The sequence below is a fragment of the Mirounga angustirostris genome, unplaced genomic scaffold (genome assembly GCF_029215605.1).
Source record: "Mirounga angustirostris isolate CCGP_5_RB_7025 unplaced genomic scaffold, mMirAng1.0.hap1 SCAF_8, whole genome shotgun sequence".
NCBI lineage: Eukaryota > Metazoa > Chordata > Mammalia > Carnivora > Phocidae > Mirounga > Mirounga angustirostris.
Window position 1 is genome coordinate 102,469,354 of NW_026991716.1, and position 22,902 is coordinate 102,492,255.

The 22,902-nt window shown below is 40.9% G+C and overlaps 1 protein-coding gene across 5 annotated transcripts in view; it reads right to left on the reverse strand.

Annotated features, from left to right (window-relative positions):
* The window catches only part of MCM9 (minichromosome maintenance 9 homologous recombination repair factor), a 125,758-nt gene that overhangs the window by 31,370 nt on the left and 71,486 nt on the right, over positions 1-22,902 (reverse strand). For 2 of the 5 annotated variants that reach the window (XM_045865394.3, XM_045865393.3), the window contains 5 exons: positions 11,764-11,966; positions 10,958-11,161; positions 9,852-9,934; positions 8,995-9,140; positions 465-4,981 (listed from right to left, as the gene is read on the reverse strand). In XM_045865394.3, coding sequence (XP_045721350.1) covers positions 3,514-4,981; positions 8,995-9,140; positions 9,852-9,934; positions 10,958-11,161; positions 11,764-11,966 — 2,104 coding nt within the window. In that variant the 3' untranslated portion in view covers positions 465-3,513. Of the gene's footprint in view, positions 1-464; positions 4,982-8,994; positions 9,141-9,851; positions 9,935-10,849; positions 11,162-11,763; positions 11,967-22,902 lie in introns of those variants that run through there. The other 3 variants (XM_054505526.2, XR_010413749.1, XM_064598051.1) reach the window with 3 other exon arrangements.

Below are 22,902 nucleotides of genomic sequence, written 5' to 3' on the forward strand. Positions count from 1 at the left end.
ACCATCACATATACATTGAAGTCACTGTCTTTTACAATGTCAGAAAACTCATTTCTTTTACATAATTATAATAGAGTTAAAATTCTGGTTTGGTCTCACAAAGAAAATTAGGTACAATTTTTATTATGATTAAATAATTTTACATTATTGGGGCACCTGGGTGGCTCAGTCGGTTAAGTGTCTGACTCTTGATTTCAGCTCAGGTCATGATCTCAGGGTCGTGGGTTCGAGCATTGGGCTCCGCGCTCAGCATGGAGTCTGCTTGAGTTTCTCTCGCTCCCTCTGCCCCTCCCCCACTCTCTCGCTCTCTTTCCCCCTCTCTCTCAAATAAATAAATCTTTAAAAAAATAACTTTACATTATTAAAATTAAAAATTAGGACTTCACTGGCCTGAAATAAAAATATTCTGACGTGTTGATTCAGAATTAAAGGTTATTTTTATACTTTCCTTTTTTGACCAGAAATATGATTTTTGAGACTGTACCTATTTTCCCCAAGATGCCTATGTGCTTCTCTGGTACACGCTAAAGACCATATAAGAGAAAGTCTTGTGATTTCACATAATGTGACCTCAGGACATTAGACATTTTCAGCTCTGAAACTACTACAGGGAGCCAACAGCAGTGGTAGTTCTTCTGCCCACTGCTGACTCCCTGTGCATCCTTGAGACCATGAGTTTGGCTTGTAATACCATCCGCCCAGAAAGGGAATAGATTGCCTTAGGCGGTAACTGATTCTAAGACCTGAGCGGAAAAAAATCAAAACGTGTCTGGAGCATGCTGTTGTTTTCAGATACTATGGATACTTTTAGAAATGTCAGAGTCCTGAAAGGACATTGGCATCAACATAATGGGACTTCCTATTGATCAAGTTGTGAGACTTTGAGCATCAAATACAAGCACAGCAAGGTAGTCATAACAAAAAAGTAGTTTAAATTTTTTAGAAAGTAGGGGAGTATTCATATTTTTATTTTATTTTTTTTAAGATTTTATTTATTTGAGAGAGAGCGCACAAGTGGGGGAGGGAGGGGCAGAGGGAGAAGCAGACGCCCCGCTGAGCAGGGAGCCTGATGCGATATAGGGCTCAGTCTCGATCCCAGGACCCCGGGATCATGACCGGAGCCAAAGGCAGCTGCTTAGCAGACTGAGCCACCCAGGCGCCCCTGTATTGAGTATTTTATTCCTTCTAATAATTTTGTCTGTTTACAATATTTACATATATAGTTATTTCCAACCAGGTAAGCATCAAAGAAAAAATACACGGAACTAGGAACTTGGCCAAACGATCCTGGTAGAAGGTACTAAAATAAAAAAATAGGGTGGATTTATTAGCATAAATAATAGGATGTAAGGTGAGCACAAATAATAACCACATAGCAGGTGGCACAGGTGGTCATATACAATAATTAGGGAAGAGAGACAATTCAACACTGTATTTTAAAACATGAATTATTCAATGTCCTGAAGAGATAAGTTAACTACACAAACTAAATCCCTCATTACCAAGAAATGAAAGCTCTAGAATCAAGATTCCCAATAAGGAATGCAGCCATTTTAAATAATGAAAACAGATCAAAATATCCGAATGACAAGCCAACAGGGTAGGTACTACCAGCCATGCAAAGCTTAATACATCATAGCTGCAAAAGATGCCAAGTTTCAAGGACAAATATTTATAAGAAGAGGAATTAATAGTTTACCACACACACACACACACACACACACACACACACACACAAACAGCTTGGCAGGGTGACTCACAATTGAATTACCGCAGCCTACTACACAATCAGGCCAGACCGTGTCTAGACCAAGATTCACCTGGTCAATAACCCAGATCCTCTCTTTTTCCCTCACCTCTGGTCAGACCACTGAAACTCAGGAAAGCACTAATACTGAGACATTGGGAATAGATCACGTTAAGAATCATATACTGGGAAGTTATTAAGTAAGTACGGAAATAACAAGAAATTACCCAAACCATAGTCTTAATGTTTTAGAATAGGTTGAAGGGAATGTGCAATAATACATTTTATAATCACTGCTTATAGCTATCTTTTACCAGCTGTTTAAGGTGTTATTTCTCCATACTAAATTTGTACTCACAGTTAAAATTTTTCAGAAAATTTAGTCAATTTTGCAATTAACATTTAAATACTCAAGAAAATTTAGGGTTCCTTAATTTTTTTGGTATGAATGTAATGAAGCAATCCTTAAATGAAGTATTTATAGTTTTGGGTATCCTTCACATCTAAAAGTGCCTCAGACAATGAAAGCCTCTATTAATTATTATTTTAAAAATTCATAATTCAGGGGCGCCTGGGTGGCTCGGTTGTTAAGGTCTGCCTTCGGCTCAGGTCATGATCCCAGGGTCCTGGGATCGAGCCCCGCATTGGGCTCCCTGCTCGGCAGGAAGCCTGCTTCTCCCTCTCCCACTTCCCCTGCTTGTGTTCCCTCTCTTATCGTCTCTCTCCATCAAAATAAATTTAAAAAATCTTAAAAAAAAATTCATATTTCAAAAGAGAAAGTCTGTAATTATGGAATCCTAACAGCCCCTGCTAGAATCCAAAGGAGGAAGTGATTTTAAAAGGACTTAAGACAAAGCTTGAGTTGTCTATTTCTACCAAACAGTCATCATTTGCTTGGTTTTGAAGGACAAATGAATCATAACTTAGTAGGAATCACATTTCCATATTAACCACTTGGGTAGATGCCATGATATATGATTGAGATTACTGCACATTCTCCTTCTAACTACAGGCTTTAAGTTGTGTTAAGGGTAGGTCTCCCAAAGGAACAAAGAATCTGAAGCACAACATGTTAGCTCAAGCAAACGGAAAACTCAAAAGGTCAATACCTCCGAAAGCTACAGTTTGACCAGCTGCCAGATCCTTAGGAATACCATGGACTGTAAGGATGCCTCTCAAAGAAGGAAAAGCATTAGTCACATCTAATCTGACAAATGAGAATAAACACAGAGATAATATTAGAAAAATCACATGATTTTGGCAAATAATAAATATTCACACTTCGCACATCTTGGGTGAAGGAAAAAAATAGGAAAAAAAAAAACCAACAGAAAAGAGTTCATCTAACTTGTTAGCTTTATGAGGGCTACCTTCCTGGCATTTGCTCCTGAGTGAATGGGAGAAGCAATCTTAGGAAGACCCAACCCCCAATTAAAAAAAAGAGAGAAAGAGAGAGAGGGAACAAAACCAACTAAAAAACGAAACCAAAACAAACAGAAACATCTTGGGAATACAAGTATTCCATCTGCAAAATTAAGCACAATGTCAATTACTTCAAATGCTGTATCACACTGCCCGGCATTGATTATACAACTTCGCAAGTCATGAAGATAAACCTGAAATTATAACACCTGTCGGGAGAGCTGGTATTCAGAATGGTACTCAATATGGCCAATAGTTCTGTACACATACGGACACATGTCGATATCCCGAAGGTGCTGTGTGGAGCTGGGGAGGCTGAAATGTGACTAGAAAGCTTTTCATGATTATGGCTTTTTTCTCATTTCTTCATCCCAATCAAAATCTAATGCTTCGTCATCTAGTTCTGATAAAGTAAAGAGAGAGTTTTTGGAAAGAAGCAATCTCTCAGTGGACCCCTCCAGCTGAAAAGTTTTCCTTTTCCTGCCAAGCACTATAGCTGTGGCCCCGGGAGGAAGGCTGGGGCCTCTCGCCCCCCGGTTCTCACTTTCAGGAGGAGGAGGGGATTCTGATTTGGATTCAGAGGGGGAAGTAAAGGAGAAGTTGGCCAATTTGGCTAATGTGCAAGCATGAACCTTGCTGCTCTTATTATTGCATGAGACCTCTTCCTTTCTGTCTCTTTGACAAGTAAGAGGAGAATGCCCAGTCTGGTTCCCAAGCTCAAATTCAGGCTGGGTAACTCTTCCTTCAGGGCCGTGTTTGCTCTTCTCTCTTGATCTGTCTTCCTCCGGTGCCTGCTGGGACACTTCCTTTGCCTTACCCTGTGGCTGATTTGAGTTTCTGCTTCCTGAGGTAGAAGCCAACTTTTGTGGCCCCTTCCCAGGCAGAGCTGCTTCTCTTCTTGCTCTCTGGTGAGTTCTGGGACTTGGAACTGCTCCTTCAGTTGTGCCAGGAGACACAGCACTGTGGTCTTCAGGGGAGTGGGTCAGTTTTGACTTCTGTTTGAAAGTAAATTTTGCCAGTTTGGCCAGGGGGGGACCTGGACTCTCAACACTTTCAAGCTCAGGCTCTTCCATCTGAGCAAGGGATTTTTGTCTCTTTCTTTTGGGAGTTTCCAGTGTTCCTTCAGGGCCAGGGGCAGGACTGGACCGAGGCTGAGGAGGGCCTGTGGGCTGTAAAGGCACCGTGGTGGGGCTGCCGCACAGCTCCTGCACACTGGCCTTGCGCAGCTGGTGCAGCTTCCTGGGGACGTGATGAGTCAGTACTGAGTCCGGTTCACCAGCAGATCCTGCTACTTCAGAAACGATTGCTGCCCTTCTTGCCTCTTTCCCTTCAACATGGTCTGGCCTCGATGGAGCTTCTGTCTCTCCTGGTGCTGGACGTTGTCCAGTTTCCAATTTGCTCCTTTGGCCTGGCTCACCCTTTACCTTACCCTGAGATTTGTTCTTGAAGTTTTGCAAAGCCATTTTCCCCCCAGTTGTTTTGGGAAATACAGGCACAGTGTTTTGAGGTTCAAGCTGATGAGTTGCTATGGAGTCAAACCAGCCCAAACTGTCATCTTTGCTATTTTTGTGCTCAGTGGAATATTTTCTATTTGTTGGTCTATTAGGCCCCCCATGGGATAGGGGATCAGGAAGTGGGCTTCCCTTGGGACTGCATCCAGGAGAGGAGGTCAGCATGCTACAGTTCACTTCCTGCTGTGCTGACCAGATTCTGGACTTTGATGCTTCTCCTGGGTCATTTTTGGAGGATCCTGGGTTAGTCTCTGCCTCCACTGCCTGTGGCTGGGATTGGTGCACACTCTGATTCTGTAACCTGTAGCAGAGATAAGTAAGGAAAATGTATTGAGAGAAGAGAATTTGCGTTAACCTTTCCATTTCTTTAGTCTCTGGGATGCCATCTAAAGGGCTTGAGTCCAACATAATTCCAAGTTAATGCCAAATATAGTCTCTTAGAGCAGCAGGAGGAAATTATCCTTTTTCATCAGTATAGGATTTAAGTGCTCTGATAATTATTTTAAAATTTAGTGAAACAAAGGAAATGAAGTAGCAGGTCTGTCTACTTTTTAAGCTCTCCCTACAAGTCCATTCAAGTTATTTAAGACTGTTTGAAGGTCAGTGTAAAATACTCATTCTTCTCTCTCCAGTTAAATGTTCTGCTACAAGACAGGCTTGTCGCTATTTGCATGGTGGCCAGTTGCTGATCCAGTGGTTGTTTCATAGCCGGTTTGCAGATCAGAAACAAAGTGGAAGAGCAGAAATTATGATCTCTTCACATCTCTTGACCTGAGTACTGAATGTTAGTGCACCTACAAGTCCCCTTCCTTGGGAGTAGAGACCATGATTCCCGCCACTGTGGCTCACACTGCCCCTGGTGTGCTGTGCACGCGCCCTCCAGGCAACTGGGACATCTTTCCTGCAAAGCTCAGCCCCCGCTTCAACATGTGCTCTGGGCAGCTACTCTCTATCAAGCTGACACAGAGGTGAAACCTACTGACCTCCTGGAATGAAGGATCTGATCAGTGATAATCATTTTTAATCTTGGGCATATTAGAAACTGAAATAATTCCAGAGGACCAATTTGTAACAGAGATGGTAGTTTCTCAAAAGGAGGTCCTTCAGAAAGCCCTTCCTAACAACTCAGAAATGGCTTCTCAGTATAAGGGGCAACATGACCCCGCTTCCATGTGTTAAATTTGAAAAGGAATTAAACCAAAAAGCGGATGAGTAAATTACTCTAAGTCATGTGTAATCATAGAAAAAGGCGTAGAAGACATTAAATTTAAATGCATTTTAAATTTAAATATATTTAAATACATTAAAATGTTAATGGTAGGCCTTTCTGGGAAATAAGATTATATGCGATTTTTGCTTTCTTAATTTATTACTGTTACTTTCCAAAATACTCTATAAAGAACATGTATTACCTCTTATGATCAGGAAAAAAACCCGCAAAAAATTATTGTAAGAATACTGGGTTATATTCACTCACTGTAGATTTGGACACATTAATACAGCAAAATCCATATTCATTGTAGTCATAACCAAACAACAAGAAAAAAGAAATAGCTTTCAAAATTACTACTATCTGATATACATCAAATTGAGGTTAAGGATATTCATAATTGTTAAAGCTCCTTAAAAATGTTCTAAAAGATAGGGAATTTTAAAGGGGTAGAATAATTTAGCCCTACCATTTTAGTCTAATTCTGACTTTGGCAATTAAATTCTCCCCGGCATAAAATGTCGGCAGTTTTACTATACGTTCCTAAAACATAGCTTCTTTGCATTCTGTTTTCAGGTGGATACAATGGCCACCATTTGAGGCTGGCTGTCACTAGTAAGCATTTTCCAGAATAAAAGTGTGATAAAAATACAAATAGCTGTATTACTCATATTTGACCCCCTGAAGGGATAGAGAACTCTTTCCTAAGGGGATAAACCCATATGCTACTTGGGCTTTTCTCACATGGTAAGATTGGCTTTAGGTGTGTCTTGGAGGTCATTCACTTTCATTTGCAATGCACCTGGTTTTATAGCTTTGAGAATCAACACCCAGAACATGCCCCTGCATTTCAAAGACGTCTATACCAGAAGAAAAGAATATTTTAAGATAGAATCCTTTTTTTAGATCATTATCTATTCTTTTTTTTCTTCTTTCCCTCCAGAAGGGTCATTTTGAATTTGGTAAGTCCAACTGCTATTTTTCTATCACATAACACCGATTCTGAGCTTCGTATTTCTTTCCTTCCTGAATCCAGCATATGACAGCTTTTGGTAGTCCACATGACCAGTTTCTGGTCAGTCAAAATGAGCAGCTTCTCCAAAAGCCAAGCCAGACCCAGGGCAGGCCTGAAAAGGATCTGCTACATCAAACCATAAAAGAACCAAAGGAATAGCTTTCATCTCAACACCATGCTCTGGATCATTAAAAAGCCAGGAGACCAAAAGGAAAGGGGGTTGATTTTATACAAAGGGCAAGATTACTGCAGGCTGGCACCTGGGTATTAGCAACACAAAGCCAGTCCCCACACTCCCCCAGAAGGCTGTGCTGGCGTTTTAGGAGTTTGAGAGAGAATGCTACTGGATGAAGGCAGTGACTGAAAGGAGAAAAGCCAAGAAAAGAATTCTCAAGGTTTTACTTATTCAGTCAACAGCCCCCCTGCAGTCCCCAAATTCTCCTTCAGCAGCTGCTCTGCTTCCACATGTCTCCATTCACCAGCCCCCAGCTTGGAGGTCAACGCCAACAGCCAGACTCAGGGCAGTCACTGAGCCACTTGCATTGATCACGAAGAGACCCAGATGGATATCCCTGCCATTGCTCACTCACGTTTCACAGGTATACACTCAAAGTCTAGCTTTTTAGAAGCTCATGTATGCAGGGAGCATGCAAACATTAAAGTGGGTGCAAAAATTCTTTAGGTAAGGCACGTGACACATTCCTTCCCATGTGTCCATATTTTAACAAAACTTAGAAAGCGGAGTTTTGAAACATTGTTTTTGTCATTCTTGCGTTGTTACCCTGTGCGATGAGAAATAGATTTTCTTCTTTAACAAAATACATCGTTCTCCCTAGGGATTTTTTTTTTTTTAGTCTGTTAAATATGTAAAATTTTAAAAGTCATGACTTTGGGCATGTAGGGAAGGAAAATGATGATGCTGAAGGGAGGGTCAGAGCTGTTGCCTTTCCCAGGTGAAAGTCAGTACTAGTTATCTCTACTTCCCTAACTTTCCCCACATGCTAGCTTTGGCTAGCCTGGGCCTCAGTCTTCTGCGATTTTCTTTCACCAGGGTTATATAAAGATCAAATATTTATTATGCTTGGAGAAAAGCTTAAAAACATTAAGAATAAAATTAAAATATTAATAAACACTAAGATTCTTTATGTAAACTCCCTTGTGCATGTCCTTTCCTGGCAAGGAAAAATGATAAAGCCAAATTATTAAAATATTTTGTGTCTGGGTCTGGCTTGGGGTAGATCACTTTCCTGGAGTCCAACTTCTTCTTTCTTAACAGCATTCCCAGGCACCTCTCTGAATAGCACTGCTCTACTTCTCTTGAGCCAAAGAAAAGAAGAGAAGAAGTAATGGCAGTAAACAGAATGAAGCCCATTTACCAAGATTTCTTGATTCCATGGAAACTGTGTGTCTTCAGTGTAAACTGTGAGTAGCCAAATTTGGTGTTTCTCATGTAATTGGGAACCAGTGGTATAAATTCAGTAAATTAATATATAGTTTGGTATACATAGGAAAGGACCAGCCAGTGTTCTCTATGAGGCTCACCAAACCAGCAAGCCAAGGAAATGTAGCTATGGAAGGTGGTCTCCAAAGATGGCAGCCATCAATTCCCCCGTTCCTGTATGTCTATGTCACCCCTCCCATCAAGAGGTGGTGTCTATTTCCCCCTACCTTGCATGAGGCCTGATCTTGTATAAAATGTGGCGGAAATGATGTTGTACCAGTTCTGGCCCAGTTCATAAGAGGCCTGGCAGCTTCCATTTTTGTTCTGTTGGAGCCTTAAGCTACTGCCTTATAGTAGAGAGAGCCCAGCCAACACTAAGTGGAATGGAGATAGCATTCTCACTGAGCCCTCCTGAATTTCTGACTCTCAGAAAAGTGAACACTAAAACGGTGGTGGCGGTGGTGTTTTTTTTGTTTGTTTTTTAAGCCACTGAGCTTTTCGGTAGTTGATTATACAGCAATAGATAACTGAGACAATCCCCCACAGATAGTACAGACAGATTTTCCACTCAGTTTCCACTTTCTTTGTTTCACTAAATGTCCAACAAGGATTTTCCATTATAAGCCTTTCTTGGATTTCTTTTCTCACCTTTCAAGTCTTCTTAGCTCTTCACTCAAGAGGTTGTGCAGCTCTAGCTTTTCCAGAATAAGTTCGCACTGCCTCTGGTACTGCTTCAGAGGGTTTTCAGGAAAGGAAGTGTGGAGCGCATTCACCCCTCCCAGCAGTGCACCACCCTGAAGGGGCGAGAAAATGGAAATATAGCAGGGGGAATCCCCAGGTCAACCTGCATCGAGGAAGCACCCACTAGAGACCACTGCTCCCAGATCAGCCCTCTCCACCCCCATCTTGGTATCAGAATCACCTGGGGGCCTTTTCCAAATTTCAGCAGTTCTCTCCCCCAATTCCTGGTAGCAAGCATTGCTCCAGGAAGCACACTGCCCTAGTGGGGCCATGAGCACCCCTCAGATGTGCTGAGTGAGACCCCTACTGTACACCAGTGGGCAAAAGCGATGCTACGGATGCAAAGGCTATTTCCATGACGAGTTTTTCCTCTTCTTTTAAATGGTTTACTTTGGATCTATTTCCTTTGGATCTATATCTAGAATACAATCATTTTTATAACTTCTGATACGCTGTAGACTGTCTTTTCTTTCTTTCTTTTTTTGTCTTTTCTTTTTTTACATGCTTATAATTAGCGTTCAAATATTAGGTGCTAGGGGCACCTGGGTGGCTCAGTCGTTAAGCATCTGCCTTCGGCTCAGATCATGATCTCAGGGTCCTGCGATCGAGCCCCGCATTGGGCTCCCTGCTCCTTGGGAGCCTGCTTCTCCCTCTCCCACTCCCCCTGCTTGTGTTCCCTCTCTCGCTGTGTCTCTGTCAAATAAATAAATAAAATCTTTAAAAAAAACCCCAAAAAACAAATATTAGGTGCTGAACGCTCTCACCTGCATCGAGGATTCCATTACTGACACGGCTGTAACAGCGTCTTCCAGAGTCACAGTGTCACGAAACATCAGGCGGGCATGAGCTACGAAGATTAGGAAGACAGAAACGTCTTTAATGAGTATTTGAAGTGATATATGTAATACTTTATCTGACTCCCCCGAAAAAGTATATTTAATGAATGAGCTACTAATCACAAATTCATTTTACTAAAACAAGCACAAAAGTCTCATTTCAACTAGCTTTAAAGTTGGGTCTAATAAATAAAATAATGGGCCTAATCTTGCACAGCCCATGGCACTTCTGGGCATTTATATGAAAAAGTACTCTGGGCTCCAAAAAGAAAGGGGTTAGAGAAGCATATCTCTAATATTCAACACCTTTTAATCCTCATTCTCTTGTCTCTTATAGAAATACACAATATCAAACTGATTTCTCATCTCTGGGCTTTTCAAAACTACCAAACTCATCAGCTTGCATTTGGGGTACTTCTTGTCTTAATTTTAGCTATAAATCCTTGACAAAGTAAAGTGCATTGGTTTTATAGAACTTTTTATTAAGCATATATTCTGTCATCGTATGATACATTCAGTTCATGTGGAACTTTTTTTTAAGAGTTATTTTAACAAAAGCTAAGTGTAAAAGTCACTCTTAGGAAAAAAGTCTTGAGATGCATGTTAGTTGTAGGTATGCACGTTAAGTCTCATGCCTTTGGGATGGGCTAGTTTCCTCTGTTGGTGGTGGGGTATGAATAGCAATTAGAAAAAAAACAGAGATGCTATACAGGAAACACCTCTAAACAAGAAAGTGTTCAACCCCAAGTGCTAACAGACTGCCATTGAGAAACAAACATTAGTAAATAAGACTTTCTAAATGAATGATGTCTCTAAGATTCCACTTTCTTAATGATGCTACATTCTACTCAATACCCATAATCTGTCCCCAGAAGAACAGAGGTTTCATAGCTCAGAGCCTTTACTTTTTAAGCGACTATGAGCACCTTAGAGTAGAGAGTCTTCTTACTCATCTTTGAATCCATGATGCCAAGCTCCATGCCTTACACATATTGGGCACCCAATAGAAGTATTATTTGTTGAATGAAATAAACCTTCTGCTAATCGGATCAAGCTTTCCAACAGGCGGATGGTGGTCCGGGCAGCGTTCCGGGAGTCACTCTGCCTCTGCATCTGGTAGTACCGGAGAAGGACTTGATTACCCACATCGGACAGCCTGGGCTGTAGATTCCTAATCAGGCAGAAGTAGGTTTTCATCTTTTCCATGCTCCAGAGCTTCTTTGATTTGCTTGGGTAACCTGTATATATTAGGTACTAGGTCAGTAATTTCTAGGAACAGACAAACATCTGCTTTAAGGGTTTTGATAAAGTTCTTACACTCATTTTTAAAAAGATAACTTTCAGGTTTGTGGGCAGTGAAACCTAGATGACTCTGCATAGCATATAGTTCAAGAATAAGTAGCCTTAAGATCTAAGCTCAATAAAGGTAAACTTCCTACAGGGGCTAAAATTATCCATAATAATTCTGGTCTGTCCTATTGTAATACACAGTATTTGAGTAAATCTAACTTAAAGAGAAACTTACATTTACAGATTTCTGTTTCATAATTCAGTCCAGTTTTCTTTGCGTGCAAGAGATGATTGATAATTCTATATCATACGGTTGCCCCCTTTCATCACAAAGAACATATTCACTGGCTGTAACACCCTCGGTAGGCCCTTTCCCTCCTGCTCGTTATTCTGGGTGCACTAAATGGCTCCTCGGACAGCCTTCTGTGCAGGCATCTCTATGCCGCTTAGGTAGGGCGCCTTGGGTATTTACTTCATTTTCTTCAAAGAGAATTTCATTTGGTTATGTCTACTTTTTCTTGGTCAACTTGAATGATTTATCTCCACGTACCTTTGTTTTCTAAGATAAAGGAGGAAATTATACGATCCCAGTCTTCATTCTTGGTATCAAGCAAAACCAGGATCAGATCAAATCGACTTAAGAGAGGGCTACCGAGGGCGATGTTCACAGACACGGACTCATGGGGGTCATACTGGCCTTTGGGGTTAGTTGCTGCCAGGATGGTGGTCCTTGTGTTCAGCTTGCACACGAGGCTATTAAAAGAAAGGGTACAATTCACTGACTGTTGAGATTAAAATAAAAAGCAAAATTAAACTTGTTAATAAAAGGGGCTGCTCTTGTACCCTGAAAATCTAGAGAGACTTGTGTGAAGAAGGATGTGGAATGATACAGGGACATATCACAAACATCAAGTTTGAAGGAAGTACACTTACAGTAACCTATCCTGAAGGGAAGTTACTACTGAATAAACACTTCTTGGCCCCTACTATGAGCAGACCCTTCTGCTGGGTGTTAAGAGGTATACGAAATTAACTAAACATGGATTCTGCTCTTAAGGAGCTTGAAATCTATGAGCTATAATGGTAAGAGAGGGAAGACTATGGTAAGTTCTAGAAGGATAAAGTTCCCAAGGTAAGTAAAGATGATGTATATTCATTTATGTGGATGGAAGAGATGATTAGAGAAACATTACCAAGTAGCTTTTGAACTGGACCCTTCATAACATCTGGACTTTTTTTAAGTGGAGGTAGATAAGTGTGTGTATATATACACACCTACATACAAATATACATACATATATGCACACACACATGTTTGTTGAGAGTGAAGATGAGGGGCAGGGGTAAGGGTGACTTTGGAGAATGGTAAGTGGTTGAAGCAAAAACTTCCTGTGTGCTCGCTTCTTTTGATTTTTCTAAAAGTGAAAGAAACAAGAGTCAGAGAGAAGGGGGGGAGGGAGGGAGAGAAACAAAGGAAGGAAAAGAGGGGGAGAGGGGGAAAGGAAATCAGGAAAAATAAGGATTGATTAGCATCACGTCTTTTGTTTGTTTTGAATATAGTGGAGACACAATGTTACATTAGTTTCAGGTGTATAACTTAAGTGATTTGACAAGTTTATACATTCTACTATGTTCACCACAAGTGTAGCTATTATCTGTTCCATTACATCGCTACTACAATATCACTATGCTCCTTATACTCTGCTTTTTATTCCCGTGACTTACTCATCCCAAAACTGAACTCATTCCCTCTCCCTTTCACCTATTTTGCTCCAACTCCCATCCCCCTTCCCTTTGGCAATCATTAGTTTGTTCTTTGTAGTTATAGTTCTGATTCTGCTTTATTTTCTTTAGATTTCATTTATGAGTGGACTTATATAAGGTATTTGTCTTTCTCAGTCTGACTTATTTCACTCAGCATAATATCCTCTAGGTCCATCCATGTTGGCTCAAATGGCATGATCTCATCCTTTTTTACGGCTGAGTAATATTGTGTGTGTGTGTGTGTGTGTACATACACATCATATTTTCCTTATCTATTTGTCTATTGATGGACACTTAGGTTGCTTCCATGTCTTAGCTGTTGTAAATAATGCTTCAATAAACATAAGAGTGCATATATCTTTTTGAGTTAGTGTTTTTGTTTTCCAATAGCGGAATTATTGGACCATATGGTGTTTCTATTTTTAATTTTTTGAGGAACCTCCATACTGCTTTCCACAATGGCTATACAATTTACATTCCCACCAACAGTGCAGGAGGGTTCCTTTTTCTCCACAACCTCACTAACATTTGTTGTTTCTTATCTTTTTTATTTTAGCCATTCTAGCAGGTGATATCTCATTATAGTTTTGATTTGCATTTCCGTGATGATTAGTGACGCTGAGCATCTTTTTATGTGTCTGTTGGCCATCAGTATGTCTTCTTTGGAAAAATGTCTATTCAGGGCCAGAAAATCCTAAAGAATCCACCAAAAAAGTACTAGAATAAACAAATTCAGTAAAGTGGCAAGATACAAAATTAGTACCAAGAAATCTGTAGCTTTTCCATACACTAACAATGAAACTGCAGAAAGAGAAATTAAAAAAAAAAAACCATTTACAGCTGCACCAAAAAGAATAAAATACGTAGAAATAAGCTTAACCAAAGAGGTGAAAGACCTATACTCTGAAAACTATAAAACACTGATGAAAGAAATTGAAGGTGACACAAACAAATGGAAAGATTTTTCATGCTCATGGGTTGGAAGAACAAATACTCCTAAAATGTCTACACTACCCAAAGTAATCTATAAATTCAATGCGATCTCTATCAAAATACCAACATTATTTTTCACAGAACTAGAACAAATAACAAAATTTGTATGGACTCAGAGAAGACCCCAAATAGTCAAAACAATCCTGAGAAAGAACAAAGATGGAGGTATCACAATTTTAGATTTCAAGATATATTACAAAGCTGTAGTAATCGAAACAATATGGTACTGGCACAAAAACAGACACATAGATCAATGGAACAGCATAGACTCCAGAAACAAACTCACGAATTACATGGTCAGTTCATCTATGAGAAAGGAGGCAAGAATACACAATGGGGAAAAGACAGTTTTTTCAATAAATGGTGCTTTGAACTGGACAAGACTGAAACTGGACTACTTTCTAATACCATGCACAAAAATAAAATGGATTAAGGACCTAAACATGAGACCTGAAACCATAAAAATCCTAGAAGAGAACATGGGCAGTAATTTCTCTAACATCAACCATAGCAACACTTTTCTTTTTCTTCTTTTTTTTTTAAAGATTTTATTTATTTATTTGAGAGGGAGAGAATGAGAGAGAGCACATGAGAGGGGGGAGGGTCAGAGGGAGAAGCAGACTCCCTGCCGAGCAGGGAGCCCGATGCGGGACTTGATCCAGGGACTCCAGGATCATGACCTGAGCCAAAGGCAGTCGCTTAACCAACTGAGCCACCCAGGCGCCCAACACTTTTCTTTTTCTTTCGTTCTTTTTCTTCCTTCCTTCCTTTCTTAAATAGATTTTATTTATTTGAAAGAGAGAGTGTGTGTGTGCTTGTACAAGCAGGGAGGATGGGCAGAGGGGGAGGGAGAGGGACAAGCAGATTCCACATTGAGCCCCTAAAGCGGGGCTCAATCTCAGGACCCTGAGATCATGACCTGAGTTGAAACCAAGTCAGACGCCTAACCGACTGAGCCTCCCATATAGCAACATTTTTCTAGATAAGTCTCCTAAAACAAGAGAAATGAAAGCAAAAATAAACTATTGGGAATACATCAAAATAAAAAGCTTTTTTTACAGCAAAGGCAACCTTCAAGAAAACAAAAGACAACTTACTGAATGGGAGGAGATGTTTGTAAATGATAAATCCGGAAAGGGTTAATATCCAAAATATATAAAGAACTTACACAACTCAGCACCAAAGAAACCAAACAATCCAATTAAAAAATGGGCGGGGGGGGGGGGGCGCCTGGGTGGCTCAGTTGGTTAAGCGACTGCCTTCGGCTCAGGTCATGATCCTGGAGTCCCGGGATCGAGTCCCACATCGGGCTCCCTGCTCGGCGGGGAGTCTGCTTCTCCCTCTGATCCTCCCCTCTCTCATGCTCTCTGTCTCATTCTCTCTCTCAAATAAATAAATAAAATCTTTAAAAAAAAAAAAATGGGCAGAGGACCTGAATGGTTATTTTTCCAAAGAAGATATACAGATAGCCAACAGATATGAAAAGCATCACGTTTTTTTTTTTAATTTTTTTTTTTAAGATTTTATTTATTTATTTGAGATAGAGAGAGACTGAGAGAGTGCACGAGAGGGGGTAGGGTCAGAGGGAGAAGCAGACTCCCCACTGAGCAGGGAGTCTGATGCGGGACTCGATCCCGGGACTCCAGGATCATGACCTGAGCCGAAGGCAGTCGCTTAACCAACTGAGCCACCCAGGCGTCCCAAGCATCACGTTTTTGAAGAGCAACAGTGAAGGGCACACTGAGGAGGTCTGGGCGCCGTGGGCCAATTATATGGGGAAAATTGTGGCCAGGACCCATGGAGGAGATGGGGCAATGGTATGGGGAGAGGCACACAAGTCCTGAAGGAGCAGTGGCACCGTGGGTATGGTTATGCCATAACTTAGATACTGTTTTTAAACTTATTAATGATGGGCAAGTCCCTAAAATAACATGGCATATTCATTAACAATAATAAATGTAGATTCTTTTCTCTCTGCAAATTTGTATGCTCTCCATTCAATGGCTGTTTTTAGTTATAGTGGCATGTCTGCCTCTCAGCAGTCACAGCCCGGTGACATCAGCAAACATGTGCTACATTTGTTAATGTCTATTTCCAGTTGGCTCTAGTGATCAGCCCATGCCCTAAGACTGAAAAAGTTTGAGAATCTTTATTTGTGGTAAATGGCACAAGAAGACACTCATCAAAGAAAGACAAACAAGGCACCAATCCCCCCTTTAAAACCAAATCTCCTTTAAAAAAATTACTGAAAGGGAAAAATTCTGAACAGACGGTCTACATCTTATAATGTATGGGCCAAAATGGCTTTATAAAGGCAGTTGTTTAGAACTTGGAATCCAGTTTGCCAAAAAGAATGTAGTAGATTGCTCCTAACTAATCCCACTAAACACATTTAATCCATACTGAAGTGAGGCTGCTTGCATTTATCATGGAAAAGGAATATTGCTGGAATACCGGCAAGGGAACAAAATACAACTGCATACAAAGTGATTTTTTTTAAAAATTATTTTCAATGTGAGGTAAAATTGACTGTTCATCCTCTCTCTGATCAACAAATAAGCCATTTCCTGTTTGCAAAGGACTGGACAGATTTCAAGAAGGTATACAGTGGTCCCTGCCTTCAGTCAGTTTACAATAGAACTGCTGGAGGATGGGGAGGTTCTACGCAGCGCCTGCCAAGCAACGGATGATGGCATCCATGTCAGCATTAGCATTGGCAAAGAGACATTCCACGGAGACTCCTGGGTATCTACAAGGTATATAATCTTACAGCTATCCATGATATGAGAAGGAAAATAAACAAGCAACCACAGAAAGAAGGTGGTGAATTATTCCTAATTGGGACAAAATGAAATGAATAAGCTTAAGGAAGGGGGCCAAGGACAATTTATATGTGAAGAAAAGGGCTGCCTGATAAGCAGTTAGTGGAAATGTGAGCAATGAAAAATTGGGGAGTGGTCATCTGAAAGAAGGGAAGGTGGTACACGTGCCTAGTGGTTGCAGATCTGTGATACAAACGAACACTACTGCATTAGAAGCTGAATGGGGCTTTAGAAAACGCAGATACACACACACAATCGAATCCTAAGTACTTTGTGCATAGTGGTGGCTCACTGAATAACTCCTTAATGAACTCACCAATTAGTGTAAGGTAACGGTCATTTTTCCAACCCAGTAGGACCTCCGCTTTCTTCCATAACAATAATAACGGTAACTACTGTACCTGTAATAGCAAGATTTGTGCTAGGCTTCATGTATACATACTTTCCCTAAGAGGCACAATCACCTGAAAGGTAGATAACGTATCACCAACTTGGAAATATGGAAAGTAGAAGTTGAAAGATGTTAGTAACTCCCTGACAGGTGACAGAGCAGCAGAGCTGCCATTCAAACCCAGACCAGCCAGCTCCACAACCAGTGCTCTTTTATCTGCAGACTGCCCCCTCCCCCCCGATGGTGTACCACCTGAAACAGTTCCTGTGGGCACAGAGAACCCTCCTGATGCTTTAGGTATTCACTGACTTGCCTTATCTTTTTCCTGCTTGATTTGATCCTCCTTGAGGGGCTGTGACTTACTGTTGTCCTCACATGCCTGTCACATATTAAATGCTCATAAACATTCACTAAGTACACGAAAAATTAAAAAACAAAGCTTTACCTAGTTCAGTATTTCTAAAATCCAGTGCCATTCTATACTTACAGGTTTCAACAGCCATAAAGTAATCATGCTAACATGTATATTTTTCTACATTAACTTCAAGGAATGAAAACATTCCAGTTTCTGGAAAAGCCACCTGTTTAAAAATTCAGTTAATTAACATATAGTGTATTATTAGTTTCAGAGGTAGAGTTTAGTGATTCATCAGTTGCATATAACACCAGTGCTCATTACATCAGGTGCCCTCCTTAAAGTCCACCACCCAGTTACCCTATCTTCCCACCCCCTCCCCCCAGCAACCCTGTTTATTTCCTATGACTAAGAGTCTCTTACGGTTTGTCTCCCCCTCTGATTTTGATTTATTTTATTTTTCCCTCCCTTCCCCTATGGTCCTCTGTTTTGTTTCTTAAATTCCATGTATGAGTGAAATCATACGATAATTTTTCTATTTTTAGTCTACATGTTTATACTTTCCTAAAAACACAGTAGTAACTTTTCTAAACATTGTAAAGTTAGGTTACATAAATTATTTTCACTATTACAGGCTCTCCGGAAAGTGCTTTCGTTTTTGCAATGCTCTCCCAGTATTCTCGGTACATCCTTTACGAGGTGATCCCCATCTCCACTCATGGCTTTAATCACCGCTGATACATTGGTACCCCTAAACTCAGTTCTCGCTTGTGACAGTGGCTGCTATGTGTTCACCAAACTTTGTTTCCCTTTCACCCTAGGAGCAGAGCCAGACCGTGTTTCCCATCTCTTTTATGGGGGTCAAGTAGGACTGCAGTGAATAAGTGTTGCCAATGGAATGGGGGTGGAGGAACATGCCATTTCCGGGGGTTCCCTAAAAGCCTTCCTGTGCAACCCTCCTTGTTCTCTCTCTCTCTTTGCCAGGATAGACAAGGATAAGGCCATGGAGTCAGAGAGCTACCTGAAGGAGGAAGCCTGGGTCCTGGATGATTGTGTAGAGCAGAGCATCCCACCTTCAACCCACATTAGACTGTGGTGTGAAGCAAGAAAAACTCCCTTTGGCAACATCCTGCAGGAAAGAGATGAGCATAGGAAAGAACTGACCAGTTCTCAAGCAGGAATGAAAGACAATAGACAGCTCAGAACTGTGAAGTTTTAAAAGGCTATAAAAAAACACAACTGCTTCTAGACCCCAGAGAGTAACAGCAAGACTGAAAAGGCTTTGAACAACAGAGCCCTGTTGTAAATTTTCTCAGTTGTACAAAATGACCCAGGGTAAGTAAGGTGAAGCCTTCAGTTTTAGATGGCCTGAAGGCAGCCACCACTAGGATGAATAAAAGAGGAATGTTCACAGCAATACTATTCACAATGGCCAAGAGGTGGGAGCAACACAAGTGTCCATGGATGGATGAATACATAAATAAAATGTGATACACACACACATGCACACAATGAAATATTATTCAGCTTTAAAAAGAAAGGAAGTTCTATTTACTACAACAGGGATTAACCTAGAGGACATTAGTATACTAAGGGAAATAAGTCAGTCACAAAAGATAAATATGGAATGATTACACTTACATGGGATTTCTAGAGTAGTCAAATTCATAGCAACAGAAAGTAAAATGGTGATTTCCAGGGACTGGGGAGAGGGGAAAATGGGGAGTTGTGGTTTAATGGGTATAGAGTTTCAGTTCTGCAAGATGAAAATAGTTCTGAAGATTAGTTGTACAACAATGTGAATATGAATATACTTAACACACTGAACAGTACATTAGTACAGTAATTAGAAATAATTAGGGTGGTAAATTTCATGTTATGTATTTTTTTAACCACAATAAAAAAAAATGGAAGCTTTTATGGACTGAATGTTTGTGATTCCCCCAAATCCACATGTTGAAGTCCTAACCCCCAATGTGATACTGAGTTGGGGCCTTAGGGAGGGTCGTGCCCCCATAATGGGATAAATGTCCTTGTGGGAAGTGGAGGAGAGACCAGAGCTCTCTCTCTGTGTCTCTCTCTACACACACACACACATACACACACAGAGCAAGGAAAAACCATGTGAGCACTGGGAGAAGGCAGCTGTTTCCCAGCCAGGAAGAGGGTTCTCACTAGGAACCGAATCTGCCAGCACTTTGACCTTGAACTTCCAGCTTCCAGAACTGTGAGAAATAAATGTCTGCTGTTGAAGCCCCCCAGTCGATGGTATTTTGTTACAGCAGCCCACACTAAGACAAAGGCAAAGAAGAAAACAAAAACCCAACAAACCAGGCTCGAGGAATATGTGAAGAAAAGAACTCTGGATCCTGGCACATGCAATTGATGGGAAGCAAAGAGAGGAGAGGCCTGTTTCCAGGGGATCTGCGCTGCCCAAGAAACCACCACCTCACTCTAAAGAAAGCCTCCATTGCTTTCAAGTTGTAAAACAACCTGGGGCAAAGAGGACACCAGAAGTACAAGCAAAAAAAGACAGAACAGATAAAATGGACTTCATCAAAATTAAAAACTTTGTGCTTCAAAGAATGCCATCAAGGAAGGGAAAAAACCCACAGAATGCAATTATTTGCATATCATATATCTGTGAAAGGACTTATATCCAGTACATACAAATAACTCCTAAAAGTCAACAATAAAAGAACAAATAATCCAGTTCAAAAATGGGCAAAGGATTCGAATAGATGTTTCTCCAATGAAGATACACAAATGGCCAATAAGCAGGTGAAAAGATGCTCAGTAATTCAGTCATTAGGGAAATGCGAATCAAGACCACAGGTGAGATACTACTTTAGACACCAGGACTGTTATAATCACAAAGACAACAAGTGTTGGCAAGGATGTAGAGAAATGGGAACCTTCTTACACAGCTCGAGGGACTGTAAACTGGTACAGGGGTGTTGGAAAACAGTTTGTGGTTCCTTAACAAGTTAAATATAGTTCCCATATGAGCCAGCAATCTCTCCTATTATATACCCGAGAGCAATGAAAATATATATCCACACAAAATTTGGATGTGAATCTTCTTAGTAACATTATTTATAATAGCCAAAAAGTGTAAATAGCCCAAAGTTCCATCAACTGATAAATGGATAAACAAACTGTGGTATAGTCATATAATGGAGTACTATTTGGCCATGAAAAGGAACAAACTACTGGTCCATGCAACAACTTGGATGAACCTTGGCAACATTACGCCAATGTTCTTCAGGACCAGTCCTGAAAGCTAAAAAGCTCTAGAATGGAAGGGGCCAGGGCCCCTGAGTGATTTCATGGGCTAGAACAACTCCTCTCCCCACACAGATGAGCAAGACACAACCTAGACTGCGTTAAGCCACTGTCTGCTCCAGCAGTGAGCCTGCCCTGAGTGATACAGAACGAATCTCTCTAATGAGCACCAGATCCTTTGGCTGCGGCAAAAACCACTCCAATGTTTGAGCGGTCTCCTCACCAAAAGAATCAGGCCAAACAACAGCCTGCAATGCAACAGTCACATGTTTCTAGATCATCCAACATTTTTAGTATAGGGCTCTCAATTAAAAAAAAAAAAAACTTGGGGCGCCTGGGTGGCTCAGTCGGTTAAGCGACTGCCTTCGGCTCAGGTCATGACCCCAGGGTCCTGGGATCGAGTCCCACATCGGGCTCCCTGCTCCGCGGGAAGCCTGCTTCTCCCTCTCCTACTCCCCCTGCTTGTGTTCCCTCTCTCGCTGTGTCTCTCACTGTCAAATAAATAAATAAAATCTTTAAAAAAATAAAAAATAAACAACTTAGCACCCTAAAAATGGGGTTAAAAGCCTCACAAAAATGTACAAAATAAAAATATGTTAACGATATTCTCACAATCCTTTACATACATATTTGGTAATCTTCAATGTTAGGTATACACACCCTCTCCTGCTTTTCCATAAGGTTGATAAAGTTAACAAATTGCCTTTTACTCTAGATTGATTCAATGAAGGGTAACAAAGTCACAAGCCAGGACGGGAGTCAAAGTACTGCTCATATAGAGCATCTAGAAAGAACACAAACTCTCAAAGCACATGATGTGAACCATTTTCACATCCTGGGGGCAACTTGGAGGCCTCCAAGGGACACCTCTCGACTTGCCCCAGAGCCTCCTCAGTCCCCTAGGAGTCAGAGCGCTCTCAGCGGGCTTGGGTAGACGGACTTGTTCCCACCTCTCCCTGTCTCCCCGCCTTAACCTGAGGCTGACCTGAGGAGGATGCCTTCAGAAATGTGGCTTCACAAGGTCTGGAGGAAGAGGCAGACAGGTTGCCTGGTGTGTAGAGCAATCTTACCTGGGAGCAGGCGTTCCTAAGCCTGGCTCATCAGTGAGAACCAAGGTGGGTTTTAATAATATAGACTCCCAGGTCCCATCACTGAGAGTCTGATGCGCAGGCTGGGCGTGGCCTAGAAAACTGAAGATCAGCTGAGTGGACTGCTGCTGTGGCTCTTCTATGACTGGTGGAATCGCACATACAATAAATGTCTACTTGTCGGTCTCGCTACGAAGTTTTGAGCATCTGGAGGACAGAGGCTTTGTCTTTTCATCTTTGTGGTGTGAGTAGCTAGCAGAGAGCATGACGTTGCTTAGTGCTCCAGATACGTTTATTGAGCAAAACAATAAATTGCTATCATGCTTGTTTTTAAAAGTTAGACTGAGGAACAGCACCAAATATATAATTGCGATATCAGATTTTTTCCTACAATGGTCCTTAGCAAATAGCAAAGGAATCCTCTATTACTCAGGAGTCTACTGACACCCTGCCCTGGAATTCTAACTCTGTGCAGTGTGCGCAAAGGGACACATTAAAAACAAAATAAAACAAAACAAAACAGACAAAAAACCTCAGAAATTCCCTGCAACCTTGGAGGTCAGCCAGATATTCTGAGTCAGTGGTTCATACTGATATCCTTAAAGGATATTATAATTCAGATAAAAAAATTCCTTCACAAAGCAATCAGACTTTATTCACTTGAAACATGAGAGAAAGAGAAAAAGCAAAAGCAGACACATTTAAGAATTCCTAGATATGATGTTGTAAGGTATCAAACATCTTAAAGAAAAACTTGAAGTGTTCTCAGAAAAAAAGGGCCCAGAACATCTGGATGATGATGGCTTTTGCATTGCTGGCTAAATGAAGAAGTCTTTGAACTGAGGAGTGAGGAGTAGGTAAGGTCTTTTAAGGGTAAAATTCAGATATCTTTATTTTACTTTGGTAGAATACATGATTAAGTATTCCCTTTTCACACTTAACCCTTCTAATCTGCTTGCTAATTAACAACTTGATATGCTTTATGTCTCTA